This window comes from Oxyura jamaicensis, chromosome 1 (genome assembly GCF_011077185.1).
Source record: "Oxyura jamaicensis isolate SHBP4307 breed ruddy duck chromosome 1, BPBGC_Ojam_1.0, whole genome shotgun sequence".
Lineage (NCBI taxonomy): Eukaryota > Metazoa > Chordata > Aves > Anseriformes > Anatidae > Oxyura > Oxyura jamaicensis.
Genome location: NC_048893.1, coordinates 88,797,768 through 88,816,053, shown reverse-complemented (window position 1 = coordinate 88,816,053; position 18,286 = coordinate 88,797,768). Strand labels below are relative to the sequence as shown.

Genomic DNA, 18,286 nt, shown 5'->3' with positions numbered 1-18,286 from the left:
TTTTTTTTTTTCTTAAATGATCATAAAATCTGTGCGGACCTGGAATTCAGATTCACCAATACTCTTTTCATACACAGGAACTGAGCAATTCTGTGAGAGTTTTAGGAGGTTTGCTTCCTCCAACACTACAGCTAGGGACACCAGTCATCACCTTTCTCCAAAAGGACAAAGAACATTTATCAACTCCATAGACAAAACACCACCTCCATGCAGGCACGGAAAAAGCTGGCACAGACAGAGAACGTTTGAGACAAACCCCAGCTCTTGTAAATGGATCATTTGTGGATGTACAGTGGTCTGAGCTAAAGCCTAGTCATATTAATGCAAAGACTTCCCCTAATTTTCAAATTTGGCTCCTGGAAAATAAACCTAGGATTTAAGTCCTGCACTGGGAGAGGGACCAATGCTGGACACTCCCAAATGTTCATTGGCAGCAAACAAGCCAGAAAGAACAAAGCAGTGAGCCACAGTCTACCTAAGGAAGCCAAAGAGATGTCCATGTATCACCAGGGGAGTCCAGCCATTCACTCCTACATAGTTCTGCTTGGAAGTTCCTGGGATTAAAAAAATGGAATTGAAAACACCAGGGCCTTTGTAAGCATGCATGTCGTCACTGGGACTTGGCCTTTGTATATCCCATCCAACTGGAACTATTCTCTTCCTAGTAAGTCAGGTGTAACTTCTGCTATCCTCTCCAAAAGCAATTTCACTATGTAACACCTGCACAACTTCCCGATCCAAGTGTGACCTATAGCAACCTCCTTTTAGTTTCAGGGGGATAAAAAAGCTAAATGAAATTACTCTTTGACCCTCTGTTCTTTTTCAGTTAGTCTTCTGTGGAGGTTGACAGCACACACAGCTAATGCTGATGAAGAATTAGAAGGAAAAAAAAAAGAAATTAAAATTCCTAACTGGTTTGCTATGAAACCTCTGCATTTTTATGAATTCCTTACCCTTTCCTCAGGATAAGTTTTGTTGTTTGTTTTTATCCCATGAAAATTCAAACTATTTTGAAAGAAACATTCCTAGTTTGGAAAACTGACATTTCTCCAGTGTACTGAAGCCTCACCTCTGCTTGTACAACAGTTACTTGGATAAAGAGGCTATTACTGTTCTGTTGTATATGAGCTAGTTTCTGATGTCTGTTACAACGGTATAAATCAAGGGCAATTTACTAAGATCTAAATCTGACTTCAATTTTCTAACTGCCACAGTATTTTTTTGCTACCAAAAAAAAAAAAAAAAAGTTGTTTGAAAAGAATTTAATGAAAGATGACACTGACAAAGCTGTAGCTTAGCTATTATTTTAGATGAAAAGCAGAGCTTATAAGTAAATTCTAAAATTTTAATTATTAAACTTCTGCTGCTGTGTTTCAGAGGAAGGAGAGATGATTGCTAAGGACCAAAACTGAATTACGACATTAAGTATTTATAACATTAGTTCTCTAGCTGCATTCAGAGCAAGTCAGATTTTAACACCACCGATTACGTCTAACTTGCTCCCCAACTACTCCCTCATCTGCAGATGGATCAGCATGCAGATTCCACATCACCAGTTGGACTGACTCCTGCTGATTTCAGTTAAATAAGTAGCAATGTGCTTTGATTATTATTATTATTATTTCTTGTGAGAGAATGCAGGACTACAAAAACACCCAAGAGGTCAACTTCACCTATCCGTTTACCTCAGTATGAATCAAGGTAGTCATACCTGCTCATTCAACTTGCTCTTAGATGTCTCTAGCAATTTCTCAAACAAAAATGCTAAAACCTCAATATTTCATCCGAATAAAAAAAATCAAAGTTTCATCAAAATGGCACTTCTTGTCTGTACACACATGAAATGAAAAAACCTCCACAAGAAAAGTGTCAGGAATGGGGCAGTTTATAATCCATCAATCAACATGCCTATGTGAAATATTCATGATTGCCCTTATTTAATTCCTCTTAATGAAGCACGGAGTTCTAGGTGCTTTCCAAAACAGCATGCTTCCCTGGTCCAGCAAGCAGCAATCATATTTGGCTCTTAAAAAGACATTTTCATGATCCCGAACACAACAACACACACTTGCAAGGGAAATGTGATCCTTCCAATGGAACTCCTAGCTGAAAAACCCACTCTAGGTTTCAATTAATGTACCCTTCTGTTTTCTTCAGACTTCATTATCCACTTTCCTCTGCTGAGCATCATCAAGGATCTTCCATGTTTACATGATTTACTATGTTTTATGACTTTTAGTATAGTACTTGGACTCACCAAAATCTCCAAATCACCTAAGAAAATCCTTTCATAGTCACTTAAATAATTTCACTTCCAAATGCGTCTGCCTCCACCCATCCACCTAAGGATAACTTCAAAACTATGATTATGATTAATATTTTCTATTTAGCAAGTGAACAGTTCTTTTCATTAACTTGGGAATGGAGGTAAAGTCTGTGTGCAGGACTTCAATCAACACCAAAATAAATTCACATGGCAACTCTCTCAAGTATTCACAGTAGAACAGATTTAAAGGACAACTACAGACAAAAAGACAGGGATTAAGACTCACCAAACATGGTTCATTAAATTATTTCAGAGATTGAGAGATTATGGATCATTTAGATTTCTAAAACCACCAGTGTAGTGGAAAAACAGCCCAACGTATTTGGGTTTCAATGTAATAAAATGACAATAAGATTTCAGAATACTGAAGTAGCCAGGGTATGAGTCTCTGATGAACTGAAGGTTATATATCTGTGTGTGTGTATATATATACATATAAATATTTGCACAGAATCATAACTGCAGGTCTTACTGTTCTGTGCTGCATATCACTGAAGAGTACAAAGAGGTTATAGTTTCAACATGCATTCCTCAATTCAATTATTTTACAAAGCCCTTGTCTCTGCTTTCACAGAAGTCTCCATGTTAGAAAATATGCAAAATTTTAAAGTAAAGCTGTCTGCAGTTTAAATAAAATCTATTTTGCATTCAATTTAGAAATTCTGTGGAACGGTGACCTACCTAAATTCCCACTTCATTCCTCTTTCATTACCAGACACTCAATTCAGAATGATCTTCAAAAATTTTCCATTGTCAACAGCATTCACTACTGATTCAGCCCTTCATTTTTACTGAAATTCATTTGTAAGCTAGTTCTGACTTGAGCACATTATTTATTTGAAATATTCATCCTATATAACAATAGTTTATAACCTACTGCTAGTTCTTAATTTTCCATTTACAGGGTGTGGCAGTGCTGCAAAATAATACGGTGATATTTATGCCTCTTGACAGAGTAAGTCTTTCAAAAAGAATAGTTAATGGGAATAATGAAAAATTCTGAAAGAAAATTATAGATGCGATAAGTGCATAATAAAGCTAGTGAAATAAGTGTTCAATTTACAAGTGTTTTCATACAGATCTAGTAAATGCCTAAATGGTTTCTAGCAACATACATTAGGTCTCTACAAGTAATGGAATAGAAAAATTATTGCTTTTACTCAAAAATATTTTAAAGTTATATTGTTGAATGCGTACTATTTCTCATAGTCATCTCATGACAGATGAGTTCCTTGTCTTTTTGGTTCATGTCCGTCTTGCTGCTGCACTTGCTTCTACATCTGAACTGAAGTTGTGGAGCGTGTTAATTGCCCCTCCAGCAGATCTTCCAGAAGTGTTTTCCTTACTGGTGTGTACTAGGTCATTTGCATTTAAAAGTAAACTGACAAACAAAACCAGAAAAATAACTTTACGTCCAGTCCTTCAGTGGAACCTTCTCATTTAACTGGCACATCCCATTGTAACAAACTATCCAGATTATGTTTTCTCTATCACTACGTTTTTTACATCCTTAGCTCTTCTCACACAGATGAAATAGGACTTGAACCTTTATAGTATCTGTTTTGAAAACAAGCTCATGAAATGGTGATAATTCTTTTTCTAAAGGATTATGACATAACAAAGGGCACCTGAGATGCAGAGAACTATTTAGGGACAGGTTTCAACTTATAGATTTCCCTCCACTTGTAGATAATCTTTGTTGTCAAGACTTTGAAATACAGAATTTCTTTTCTTGCAGATTCCCCTGATTTCAGGCTCCAGCGCCACGCAATTTCTGATCAAGTAAAGGCTACAATGCTGAAAATATAGAGATATGCACATATACATTACATATGTGTATACACACAGACACGTATTAGATTTTGAAGATCAGCACTTTCTTAAAACAAAAGCTGATGACAGAAACCTGCAAAACAAAATGGATGTTCCCAAAGTTAAAGCATTTGATGGTACTATGTACAGGAGTACGAGTGTAATGTCACAACACATACAAGGAAATAATAAAACTAAGACCATTAAAGATCAAGTGCACACATGAATGTACAAGACAGCTTTTTTTCTTTTTTCTCCAATACAACGGGAAAACAATTTTTAGTAGGTAAACTGGCCTCTACTAACTGTTCAGAACACAAGCAGCAGTGGTGGACTACAAAAAGACCACACACAAAACATACATGCATAAAACATATATGCATAATTACGCATACAGTTGCTTTCAGATTCTACATCTGGTTCAAGAAATTACTCATATACATTTTCAAGTCATACATTTCCACTCTGCATGTGATTTAAAACAGTCCTGGATTAGCTCCACACTATATAAGCATGGCAATTAATGTTGGGTCAAAGCTTTCCTAAATCAAACTTCCACAGGTGCTTTATGTGACAAAGACCAAATTTCACAGCTAAATTATCAAATGCCCAGATACATTCTCAGGTACCTACGGTGTCCAAAAATGAGACTGAACACATTTTTAGACTTGTTTTTTTGCAAAATATCAAAAAAAAAAATAGTTTTATCCTTAAGCCTATGAAATGTTGATTTTCCAGTCCCTTTACAACAACCTTTCACATAGTATTAAAAAGAAGGGACAGATAAAGAGGCATTGATCTTCCACAAAAGGAATCCACACCAAAATTACTAGACTTGAACCTGGAAGGTGGTTTCTTCAGAAAGACATTAAATCTAGATCAGCACACTACACAGGCAACTGAAAATGAAGACCATTAAATATGTGGAAGTAATACATCGCTTTCTTCTGAATTGAAATGAAATAGCCATTCTAAACCCTGAACAAAGAGGGGCTAAAAATCCAGATCTGGTTCCCAAAGACACAGCTTTGATTATTTTTGTGTACCTTATTACTGTTAATGAGAGTTAAATGTCTTTGTTGGGTAGATAATACAAAAGCTTTACAGCCAAGCAGTGTCCTTCAACCTACAAAGTCAGCAAATATGCATAGAAATCCATAGCAGCCTTGGTACATCCACAGCTTCTTATAGCCCTAGATAGGCAAAACTCTAGCTAAAACTTGTTTTTTATTTTACCTGTCTGAAGGCTAGGAAAATGTAATCAGTGTGCCATACTGCCTATAAGCTCTTAAAACAATCTTTTAACACCTCAAAACATTCGTAATAATTTAAATAATGTATTTTAGCATACACTGTTACAACAAATCCTTGAGTACACTGAGATTTTTTTTATTTTTTTTTTTTTTTGTAATAAGGTCTGAATAGAAACTCACTACATATTTACAAGGTATAAAGAGAAACAGTGATCAAATGAAGAATATGCCTACATGAAATATTTCCAAGAGATTCAGACAAAGTAGCACAATACCTTCCAAGGAGATACGAGACTAGAAGCAAAACAGCTAAAGTGTTTTAAAATAACTATTTTTGAACAAGGCATACACTGAGTTAGTAGATCCACTTGTTGAAAACATGGATGAAACTGTTGACCTGCTAATTCTGTGCCAAGCATGAGAGTTACTGTAGTTGTTTCCTACATCCACTAGTGAAATACAAATGAGTTACCTTTCTCCCACTCCATTCCATACTGTTTTTATTGTACTTATGCCTAAAAAACATTTTGCTTTTACTTAAATATAACCAGAACACACAGGTTTTTTCCTCCCACACAGATCTGAATAGGCTACTTAGATCTTTATTCCTGCATTTCAGAGAAGATATTGCTAAAACTCATTCAGATATTTGTTTTAACAACCTAAGGCCTTTGAGAACACTAGTGTTTTCCAAATAATACTCATTGTATCATATAAGAAAACACCTAAATATTAAGCATCTGATAAGCAAGCTAAAAAAATCAAAAACTGTTTGAAATGTTTGACTCCATGATTTTCGGATTCCTCAATAAAATGTGAAAAAAATAAATAAATATAAGCTTCAGATATAAAAATTAAAAATAATTTTTTAAAAAATTATGTCCTGGGCCACACAGGAAAGATTTCTATGCTGTTATCCCAACCTGCAAGTACAATCATTGTTTCCCACAGGACTTTCACACGGATATGAAGTGCAGAATGCCATCACTGAGAGCAGATTTGAGAGGAAAACTGGTCTGAAGCAAGTTATTAATGGTCACATCCTTGGGCAGGAATTATAAAAATCAAATTAAATTAAACTTAAAAATTCTCTTCTCACTTTCATACTCTTTACATTGTCTACTGCATAAGAAAAAAACTGACATCAAAAGGAGACTGAGAAAGAAAGCAAATTCAGTATAGGATTTGAAGACTATTGCAGTCATCTCAAGAAGATAATTTTAACCCAGATGTGGAAGCCCTTGACAAAGCAAGACCTCCTTTTCATTATTAAAATTCATAATCTGATGTTTTGCACTTTGTTCTACATTTTTCCTTAATCTTGTGAGTTCGAAGTTAGATTCTTAGTGCAACTTTGCACAGAGTTAGATTCAACATGAAAATGCAAGAACATAACTGAAAACATACTTCCTATTAAAGTCACTGCATATTTGACTAGTATCATAAAATTAAAGTCATTTTGGATTTCTCACTTTGGTCACAGAACATTATAAACCAAAAAGATATTCCATAATTAAAACAGACTGACTACAAAACAAGGACCATCACATTACCACCAGGCATACAGCACTCACCTACAGACTGGTATGCAGAAGTATCTGCAATGAACACAATGACTACAGAGTTTGAGTCATTGGTTAATTACTCTGAATATTGAGAAAAATTGGCTGATTTGTTCTTGCACCTGTTCCATATTGTGTTCCTCTTTCACTTTTAGCAGCGATGCTGCCATTTGAAATTCAGTAAGAGACTAAAGCAAGTCCAGGATCATCTTAGACAAATACACAAGCAATGGTTGAGCAGGGTCCCCAGTATGGGCAAACAGAGACCAGCCCTAAATCCTGGAATGAACAGGTTGTTTCTAGGCTAAGAGACATTCAGCACATGCACGTTCAGGCTACTCATTTCCTTCTCAGACCACTGATCATTATGGGGGGTTCCATCAGCTAGCAAATTTACAGAGACCATCAAACCATTTGATACAGACCACTAAAGAGTCATCGCACGATAATGGCCTTCAGTTGCCTCTAACCATGGTCCAGATTCAAAAAACACCGATCTAGAGATGAAACACGCTTAATCCTATTGCCTGCCCCCAGAGCCTTGCAGTCACATGGGCAGATGAAGATCTAAATGAGTATCATTCTACTTAATTACTCTTTTTACACTTTTGAAGAGAGCAATATAAATATAAATCTTCAGTAAATAATGCTTGATGTCACTAGCAAGTAGATTATACTGCAGCCATCTGTTTGCAGCTTGAAAAGTTACCATTAAAATAAGATTTCACCAACAAAAAGCAGCAACAGTTTATGCTATCAGGATGACTTCACTATCCTGACTTTTAGGAACAGAAATTATGCAGTAAAGCTGAAGAATACTGCTGTAGCATGGTACAGCCTTATCAGATCCTTAAAAGTTAAGCAAATACAGGGTAAATAATGCTGCTAATATCTTGGTCTAAGCAAGTATAGAGAACCTCAAGTTTTATAAGCACTTGAAATCAGAGAGCACTTCCTGTTCTGAAGCTTACATTTAAAAAGAAAATACTTTTTATTATGAAAGATTTGCTTATGGATATTTTTTTCACTGTGTTTTGAGTCCCTCTCCTAGCCGTTTTGGATTTATAGCAAGGTTTGAAGTAATTTTCAAGCCACCATCTAAAACAAGCCGGAGGGATACTGCTCAAGACCTAGCTGAAAGAAAACAAAATATCACGCAGTAATAAAAAAAAAACAAAACTTATTTGATCAAAAGCACACAAGCAGGGCTAATAGTCCCTTCTTCAGCTGCTCTTAGACCATGATAAAGTTTCCTCTCACAGGACACCCAGCAATTAGAATAACTACGTCAATTTGGATCGTATCAGTTCATCAGCTTAACTGAAGACTTGATTTCAAATCCCTGCTATTTTTACTCAAGAATATATTGTCATTATTAATACTTTAAAAAAATAATGAAAGGTGGTGCAATTATCACATCCAGTCTGCTTTGTGACTGGAGACAATGTCATTTCCAACCAGCAAACCCATTTCATTATATTGCAGTGGGAGCCAGATAAGTCTTGCTTATCAAAATTTTCTTCCATCAATGCAATGATTGTGGGAACAGGAACAGTGACACCACAACTTGGATAACATTGTCTCCCTCAAGCAATTGATTGTTTTCCTCCTGAAAGCAAAGCGAGCGGGTTTGACATACATTGGAAACCTCAGCACTGCAAGGGGTTTTTAACCTTCCTCCCCTCACATTAACAGTGTGGGTCTGGTCTGGGTACATTTAGGTAAAAGATCAATTGAGAAAAAACATCTTCTCATTGTTGGATGCTAATTTGCCTTCTTGTTTTCATTAGCCGTTCCCTAAAGACCTCTTTCCCAACCAACTCCATCTGAGACTTCCCAGTGAGATTAAACCTGTCATGCAAGTGTTAAAACAACAACTTTGTTTTGTAAGTTACAAATAATTTGACATTTACCAATATTTTAGAAAGTTCTAGTTGGCTGACATGGTGGGCACTTACCCAAATCCCCTGTAGCTGTTGAGTCAGCTGTACTCCATCTATCCTGTGCTCCCGCATGTGATCAAGTGTTCAACTTCTCTGCCCTGCAGAACTTTTTCAGAAAACACTCTGAGCCTGCTGGTGGGGGAAAAGAGACACTCATTATGAAAATTCTTTTTAAAATAGGTCTGGATTTTAGATGGGAAAATTTGACAGGTCTCAGAATACTTTACAAGTCTGTTCATCACCAGACTGAAACCTGAGCAGGATCTTTATGGTGGCTTTTTTCAGTCCTTTTTTTTCTTACAGCCTTTTGATCTGCTTCTCTCCACTTGTATGAAGATCTCCAGAGATCCATGTGGGGCAAACAATCAACCTGAAGAAATTATTCTGTCATCAGCTTGTTGAGGGAAAACCTTGTCTGCTTAAAAAGAGGGGTGGGAGGAAGGAGACAGATGGAAGCAGTGAGATAGGATCAGTAACTAAGCTGCAAGGTTATCAATGTCCCGTTGTGTGTTGTGAGAAGTGTTTAGTTTTTTTCAATTCTGGGCTAAATTCATAGTACCGAACAAAACAAAAGCAAAAAGAGCGACATTTCACGCTGAGATGAAAATGTGATATGGGGGTGTCATTATGAATACAGGTGTCAACAGAATGATAATTACAAACAGTACATCAATGCACACAAAGCCAACTGCATACAAAGGCAAGATCAAGCTGCTAGAAACTGAACCTGCTTCATAACATCTACTCCCCGATCTCTGAGACTTAGAGGGGGGCAGAGGGAGGTGTTTAACTCCCTTTTGTTGCATTAGTTTTCTTCTCCCTCCTGCCTCCTTTTGCTCCCTTCCTTCCATTTTTGTTACAGCCATCTCTGCCTGGAAGCTTTCATTACACCTTTAGTCAGGTAAAACCATAGTCTAGGTTTTGGCACACAGAGGAAGCTTTGGAGGTGCCTGGATTTTTTGTTGCTTAGCGTGGTTTTCAGAACAGAGAAGCCCTTCCTCTACCATGCCTTCACTTCGGCCAACTCCTGGTAGACATCAAAGTAATTCTGAACACATCCGTGGCAACCCTGGCCAGCCCCAAAGAGTAGCCAAGGTAGTGGCCTAACACATTGGCTTCCCTGCCCTACAGAAATGCTCTACCAAGGGAACAAAGCAGGAAAGCAGATTTCGCCTTGAGCAGCAAGCCCCCTCATGCACAACCCTCATGCTCTGTGCACTTGAGAATGGCAGATCATCTGGCTGCTCCAGACCCAGCGGGGAGAACCCAGTGCTGCTCCCAAACCAAGCAGACAGAACTTGGTCTGTTTTTAGCCATTTTGCTCTACAAAGTATCAGGTTCATAATGCACTGTGAGGACACCAAAAGGCTCTTTACACCTCTAAGTTTCTAGTCCTTTTTTCAGACATACCCTATTAACATTAACAGTTTGGCTGTGAGAGGACTGAAAAAATAAATCCAACCTTACAACATAAATAGCGCAATATAGCAAGGACTAGAGCAGCCTTGGACTAATAAAAAGATAAACCAAGGGATGCACAGCAATGACATGTCTTTTACTTCATATTAAGTGTTTAGACAGGTTTGATACCTCATCTCACACGTCCACAATGAAGTATCTCAATGTAATATCAGTTTCACAAACAAAAGTCTTATAGCGTGGTCTTACCCTTGAGTAGGTTTCTGAAACAAGAATCTCAGTTTAAGACAGCTATAAAATCAAAAGTTATCCCTTGCCTTTTGGCCATCAGATGAGTTTATTAAAAACATCAAATCATCTTAAGACACCCTGTGTAATTTCTCTCCATTTCCACTGGCAGCAACTACAACTTCCACAACATTTGGGTTGCTTCCCTACGCAGGGACACACACACAACCAAGTCCTTGCCAGCATCACAGGTGTCATCCTATCTTTCTCTTGCTGCAGATGATGTTTTTCAAAGAGACAACAAAGTAGACTGCAGGACAGGTCCTTACAAACTTAGACTCACCCCAGAAGCTGGTCGTCTCAGCAGCTACGCACAGAGGAATGGTGGCTACATGCTCTGGGGAAACTTAGCTTATTTATCTACTCTTTCAAACTGAAATAAAAAGAAATCCCTGTATTCATTAAAATGAGTTTAAAAAAATATATTTAAAAAAATGAACGAGTATTTCATCACTTACCCTGAAGAGATGTGTCCAAACTACTTGATTCTCTGATCTTACACAGTTCACTTGTCAAGAAATTATTTTTGCTCTGTAAAACATCCAATATTTTTGCAAGCTTGATTCAAAATTATTCCAAACAGCTATTCTGGCCAGAGCAAATAAAACAACAACACTATGAATTTATCAGGTAAAAAGCAAAGTGTAGCTTTCCAATGTATATCATCATGACTACAATACACTTGTTCATTTAAAAATTCAGAAATTGTCTCTATTGCAAAAATCCTTTTGTCTAGGTCACTATTTGTTTTGTCTGTTATTTGAGATTAGAAGAGCTGATTCTTTTCAACAATGATTTTAGAGAACTTTTGAACACAGCCTGATTAATTCAAGTTGTAGTAACTAATATCTAAGGAGTTTTCTCTTCCCACGTAGAGAGACACAACATGGAGAAAAAGTCTCCTTCAGGATTTGGAAAGCCCTCACTCACCCAAAATTTGTTGCTGATAACCAAATATCCACAAGGAGACAATGACTACAACAGAATGGAAAAACTCAGTAAACAAAAGAACAAATTCCAAACAAAAGGGCAAGTCCAAAGACTCTTAACTAGTCCATAAGTAAGCTAAATTCTGCATGGGCAAATACCCATGATGTAATTTCAGAGCCTGCCAGATTAGCATTTCTCTTAGGAAAATTAAGAAGAATATTATTTATTATTAATCAGCAAAATAAAGAATCTTTCCTTTAACCACGTTTATCACAATTATCCTCTTCTACAGCGCTATGGAGATATTCTACATTTGCTTTTGCCAGGTTTACAGCAGTATTAAAACTTCACCATTAATGAGAAATTCCACAAAGCTCAACTAGACTGCTAAATTGTTAAGCACGAGGAGAAATAAGACTATTCCAAAACAAGATACTCTTCAATTCAATAGTTCACATGGAATTCCCATACTCAGTTTAGAAATTAAAGGTATTGCTCTCCTAAGGGGAAATCAGCCTTTTCAGGAACAAGTTCAGAAGGTGCACAGTGATTGCCGGAGGGTCTGTGAAATGAATTCTGCAACCTACAAGGCTTTCTAGAGGGAACAATTCAGCCAAAACATATTGCTGTTGTTTAGGATCAGAGGAACCCTTACACATGATTAGTTTATCTAGTCATGTATCTTGTCTGCAATATACCTCAAAACCAAAAGTTTCAAAAACCTTCAGGAAAAATGCATGATTAAAAGCATAACCTCTGCTGACACACAATCCAACCCTTCCCACAAAATAACATGACAGAAGTTAGTTTATATTTGGGATAAAGGCGTGTATCTGTAGGCATTCTCATGCATTTCCTCTCTAGACCATATAATTATCTGCTTACAGCTATTACATACCCTCTTATCTACCTCTTCTCCACCCAGGCCCACACCAGTACTTTCATCTGTCCTTATGATAAAACTGCCTAGGCCTATAAACATTTTCTGTCCCTCCTCCAGGTGCTTTGTGTTTCTCATTTTTGTTTGCATTTAAAAACCTACATACTTTTCTAGCTGTTCTCAGCCCCTTGGTATAAGACATTCAGGAAAGCTATCGGGTAATAGTGTGAAAGATCAGATTTAATTCAGAACCCAGTTAACAGACTAGCAGTTTACTACACGTTCATACTGTACATAGAAACACCTCATGTAGCTGCAAGGAAAAATATTTCAAAAGAATCGATACTGTATGAGAAATTCTTCTCAAGATGTAGTCAAATACACTTACACAAACACAAGGTTTAAAAAGTGTCGTGTCTATTTACATTATTGGCATCTAGAGAGAGTGTTTACCAGTTTTAAATAACCAAACAATATTCAGCCTGAGAACTAACTAGTTCCCGTTCTATCTTGCTGAAGTAACAGTAATTTATGTCTTTCAAACACAAACTGTTAGCAGAACAGGGAGCACATGTGAGGAAAAAATTATCATGAAATTACAGTTGCACAGAAACATATCACAGAACCCAAATCCAGTTTATGCAGAGCTTTACCAAATGCAAAAACATGACCTGAACAGATTGTAAATAACCCTGGCATCAGTCTCATCTGGGTAAAGACCATAGAGTTAGGATACATAAATCCCTGTTAGTCATACATCATACATCAAATCCCTGTTAGTCATACATCATACATGTATGATGTTAGTCAACATCATACATCAAAGGACCAACGCATTTCGGTATCAGCAGAGGTGAACTTAAGTAAGAAATGGTAACAAATTGTGAATTGGGATTAATAAAAACATGAGACTACAGTCAGCTTCTCCAGCTTTCTGAAAAACTGACTGCTTGGTAGCAAGAAATAAGTTCTCAGTGTTGTAGAAAAGCTTTAAAAACAGCCCATTTCTTGCATTAAAATATTTTGTTTCATAATTTGTCTGCCTTTATCTTAGATCTGTAGACCCCCATAAGGGAAATCTATACCATGTCATATGTGAAATTCAACTTACTGTGGGTGTTTTGGAAAATAATTTTCATGTTCACCATAACAGAGATGAAAATCCACTATGAAAATAAATTTAGAATTAAATTTCTTGGATCACATAGAGAATTTTGATCCCCCCCCCTCCCCCCTTCCCCCCAATCTAACAAAAGTAAAAATAATTGTTATCACATTCCATCTCATCTTTAGTCAGAGAAATTTATATAGTCCAAACAATTTACAGTTTGTTTTTAAGACCACGGCAGTTTCAACGTTTCTAAATATATCCACGCTTTCCTACTGTTACACTAACTCTAAGCATCACTCTCCCTTTCTGTAACCACACAATACTCCTTTTTGAGTCCATTTCCACCTTTGAGCAAAACCCAGAGCCCATATTCCTTTCCTCTAACAACTAGATTATATTTAATATCTTTCACTACCTCAACCATTTCTCTTCTACTGAGGCTTGCAGATTTTCAAATGAGAAAGGTTATTTTCAGCCTGCAAGCAAAATCAATCTGCCTCTCTTGCTTTACAGCACTGCCCTTCCTTGTTTCTCTGCTATTCGTTTCTTCAACTAAATGCAGATGTCACCGGCCTTTCTTTAGCAACAGGAAATAAGTGTCCCATTAAGTACTTAGAGGGGTGGACAGATTCTCCCATTCAGCTGGTTCCCTACACACTTGCTGGTGCTGAACAGCAAATCTTGAATTTCTGAGAAAGAGCCATCACAGAGAGGTTATTTTCCTCTAAGTGGTTTCCTTATTTCACCCGTTCTCAAGTTTAGTGTTAAGTTGCTGAAAGATTGCCTCATTCATGTGATTGGGAGCCTGTTAGACTCCAGAGCATAGGGTGAGTGAGGCAATAATTATTTGTTTGAAAAATACAGGTAGTTTAGCTTGCATTGCAAAGAAACATGCCCGAGTTTTCCATTATTCCAGAGGCAAATCCTATTTCCTTTTCAGAGACTCAGTCCATGCTCACAATGGTGGAAAATTACACACAGACAGCCCCAGTTGCTGCTCCTGTTCAATAACAGTCTGAACAGAGCTGAAGCAAATGGGGGTGTTTGTCCAAATGTGCTGCTGACGGCATGTGCGCACACACCTGGGTTTCTCTAAGAAGGATAGCCATCTCTGTGTAAGGTAGGATGCGAGTTTAATGTCCTTTAGCATACCAGCAAACCTGAACAAGCTACGTGGGTGTCCCTTCCCCTGGAGTGAGAGGGTTTTTCTTTTTTTGGAGTTTAGTTGACACGGCACTAAGGGCTTCTCTTACGATTGTTTTTTAATGCGTGTGGTTTGGGGTTTTTAAATGTGTGGGTGTTTTTATTTTGCTTTTTTCTTTCTGATGTTTTTAGAGCTCCTTTTATTGAAGAACACAGCAAGTAAGCAAGTGCAATAGCACAATAAGCACAGAGCTTCCCATGTTTATTCAAGGCCACACAGATTTAAGACCACCTTCCATGAGCTTCTTCCTCCATCAATACAGCATTTGTTTTAATTACTAGGATGATTTTCTAGCATTTAATGTGAAATAACTCCAAAACCCAAACAGCCTCAGGTGTCAGGAAACTAATCAAGAAGAGAGAACAAGCAAGAAGAGATCAGGAAAAAAAAAAAAAAAAAAAAAAAAAAGCGCAACCATATAAGAATCCTGACCTGTTCCTCCTAGGCTGTACTCAGTATCAGAATACGGAGCTGCAGACTGTCAGACTGTCCCTCTAGGAAAAAAATGAAGCTCACTACATGACCTCTATGAACTGGATTTAAGATGCATGTTCATTATTTTGCAGAGGGGATGTTCAACAGGATCAATATGCCATTGAGATAAAAGAATAGTATAAATTGTCCTGAGAGTTGGTTAGAATATTCTTTACTGTCAGCCAGGGAATTAAAAACAGAACAGGAGGCATATTAAAACTGTGCTTTTATAAGCTTAATCAGTAGGCTGGAAAATGAGTTTCACAAAGAGATAATGAGCTTCCAAATCATAATTTGCAAAGGGTGCATCGATTTCACTGGTCTTCACATCATTTATGAGCATCCAGCACAAGAGTACCTTCCTGCCCCAGGCCCCCACCAGGCAGGGGCCTGACCCCAAAGGACTCCACCTACACAAGTAGGAGTTACCAATTTAATGGCTGCGTGAGGAAAAAAAGGTCATGAATTTACATCCACTTCAGATGGATATTTTATGCTCTTTGCTGAAACTGAAAAACCGAGTGTTTTCACATCCTATGAATAAACATTTGCTTCCCCTTTGCGGCATCTTCAAAGATAAAAGTGTTACTTAATAGTTAAAATCACAAAATCAGTCATGCCTCTGTGGCTCTGCCAACCCCACAGTCCTTACCCTTTTTACCCCTAACCCCCAGTAACAGTTATAGTACTTATCAAGTACATGGGAGAGCAGACTGAAGGTCCCTCCTCTAGCTCAAGGGAGCCTATATCCCCTGACATTCAGCTCTGCTAAGTCAATGAACAGAACTTACTCCTGGCTTAGTGACAGTTTGTCCCCACCTCACCTGAGCTAGTCACACAAACTCTGTAATGTTGGTTAGGACAACAGAGAACAACCCAGCTTAGCTGTAGATCAGTACCTAAAGCACTACCCTAAGAAATAAGTTACAATCCCTTAGACTAAGAAATGCATTAAACTTGTTCTTCTCCATCTTAGTCAAGCAGCCAGGCCACTGGAGTACCAGGGAGGAGCTACTGCAGAGGCAGGCCTGTAAAACTTCTTATACATTGCATCACAGGAGTGACCTGGCAAACAAAAAAGGGTCTTTCATTCAAGCTCGCATTTGATTTCTTTCATCACAGCACACAAGAGGCATACACACACCTACATTCTTGTTACACTGAATCAGCCTTGTTTCTCCCCCTCCCTCCCGCCATCACCCATCTGTAAGTGTCCTATGCTGAAAGGACCGACAGCATTTTTCAGGTGGAAAGTTGCAATCACAGGAAACTGTCCTGTCATCTGATACCCCTATCTTCTTTTAATTCCTCTACATACCCTATTCGCAGTTTGCACTGAAATGTACAAAAAAATTAACATTAGCTCCTTCCTAAATGTTCTACTTTCTGAAGCCTTCATCTTATTTGGTGGCATCCCGCTCTAGCTGGTGAGTTAGGCTGATTTAGTACTAACTCTTTGATGTTCTGTTATCTCACTTCCTTGTTTAACAAGCATAACTCTTTTCTTAAGAGTTATCCTCACCCTTCAACCTGGTTGCGTTCCAGAAAAATTGTTTGCCGTTACAAAACTTGGGCAAAAAATGTTGTTTACCTTTAGGAGTTATTTATCTTCTGCTAGGGAATAAACAAATGGCCTAGGTTGGGGCAGCTGAACAGGTGGGGGGATTTGCTTTCTTTTTTCATATTTATTATTGCACTGAAAAATTCATTATATTTTTTCTCCAAAAGGAGCAGTCATATAGGGGTAGGGGTTCTGGGATCTGCATACAACTTCTCTTCCATCCATTCAGTCACATCTCCACGGAAGTCAGATGTGCTTTCTTGAGCCTACACCTTAAAAGAGGGGATGGCTACACTTTGTCTTAGTATTTTGGAAAATAAGATCAGGTGTGCAGGACTACACATCAGGAAAAAAGGACTGGCTGAAATAAATCCTGCTACTCACTCCGCTCTTTGTGTTGTTTGAGCATATATTTTCAATAGCAAAGTCTGTCATGCACAACAAGAAACTTGGAGAAGCTATAGCTTTTTTCCTTCTTTCTTCACTTAGAAGAACATGCCCATCCCCAGGCCTTAGCAGGTACATCTGGACTGGTGTAACTACTTACCCCTTTGAAATGCCATTTGCAGAAATACTCATGATTTTGCCACTTTTGTTATTACATGTCTATACATGTCTATACATGTCTAAAACACCACCTCAGGACTGAGGAGGAAAACATACTGGTGGTACAGCACTGGTGGTAAAGACTTGGGGATTATTTGTATATTTTTTCCATCTTTTCCTCCATGCAAAACTAGTGAGAAGAGCTACCAAGTTCTGTACTTCATGTTCATTTTCTGGAAACAGTAGGAAATGAATGACTGCAAATCTTCATTAGTCTGTACATTAGGGAAAGATACTGTAGGCTAAATATCAGGATTACCTCCTACATACAATAGCAACAGATCTAAGTAAATGCTACTATTCTAAATGAAAACATTACAAAAACCGTTGTGATTACAGCTACTACTTTTAAATACTCCATAAAATCAAGAAGTGAGAAAAAGGTATCCTCGAGAATTATAGCTCCAGTTGATCTATTTCTTCCCTCACTGTTAAGTCCACTGCATTATTTATGCATTTAAGTGCTCTAATCAAGACAACTGCTCAGAAGTCATTTTAAATAAGAGCACAGTACTAAATGTAGTGGTAACATAACAGCAATTTGCAGCCCTTGGTGATGTACAACAGCATAAAAAACTAGCTGGATTGAGGCCACATTACATGGTTACAGCTGAGAAACTTATTTCATGGTGTAAAAAAAAAAAAAAAAAAAAAAAAAGAAAAGGAAAAAAAAGGAGGCTTTTTCCTTCAAATAAATTCTGTTGCAGACTGTCCCCCCCTTTACACTTGATTCTAGGACCCATGCAAGCCATGCTGCACCATCAACTGCAGTTCATAGGCTTTTTATGCAAAATGAAATCCTGTTTCACTTACACTCATTTCAAACGTGCAGCCCTACCTGTGGGAAGCTGAGGTGTTACAGCAGGGGACACCAAGCATTTTGAAATGATTATTTGAGAATCATGCAAATATATGGC

General features: G+C 37.6%; 1 protein-coding gene across 8 annotated transcripts in view; it reads right to left on the bottom strand.

Moving 5' to 3' along the window:
• The window catches only part of ZPLD1 (zona pellucida like domain containing 1), a 100,526-nt gene that overhangs the window by 26,666 nt on the left and 55,574 nt on the right, over positions 1-18,286 (bottom strand). Inside the window, exons 2-5 of one of the 8 annotated variants that reach the window (XM_035315040.1) lie at positions 9,198-9,266; positions 8,912-9,028; positions 2,415-2,520; positions 476-554 (exon numbers count right to left, since the gene is read on the bottom strand). In XM_035315040.1, the coding sequence (XP_035170931.1) occupies positions 476-500 (25 nt within the window). In that variant the 5' untranslated portion in view covers positions 501-554; positions 2,415-2,520; positions 8,912-9,028; positions 9,198-9,266. Of the gene's footprint in view, positions 1-475; positions 555-2,414; positions 2,521-8,911; positions 9,029-9,123; positions 9,330-18,286 lie in introns of those variants that run through there. The other 7 variants (XM_035315039.1, XM_035315042.1, XM_035315043.1 and 4 more) reach the window with 7 other exon arrangements.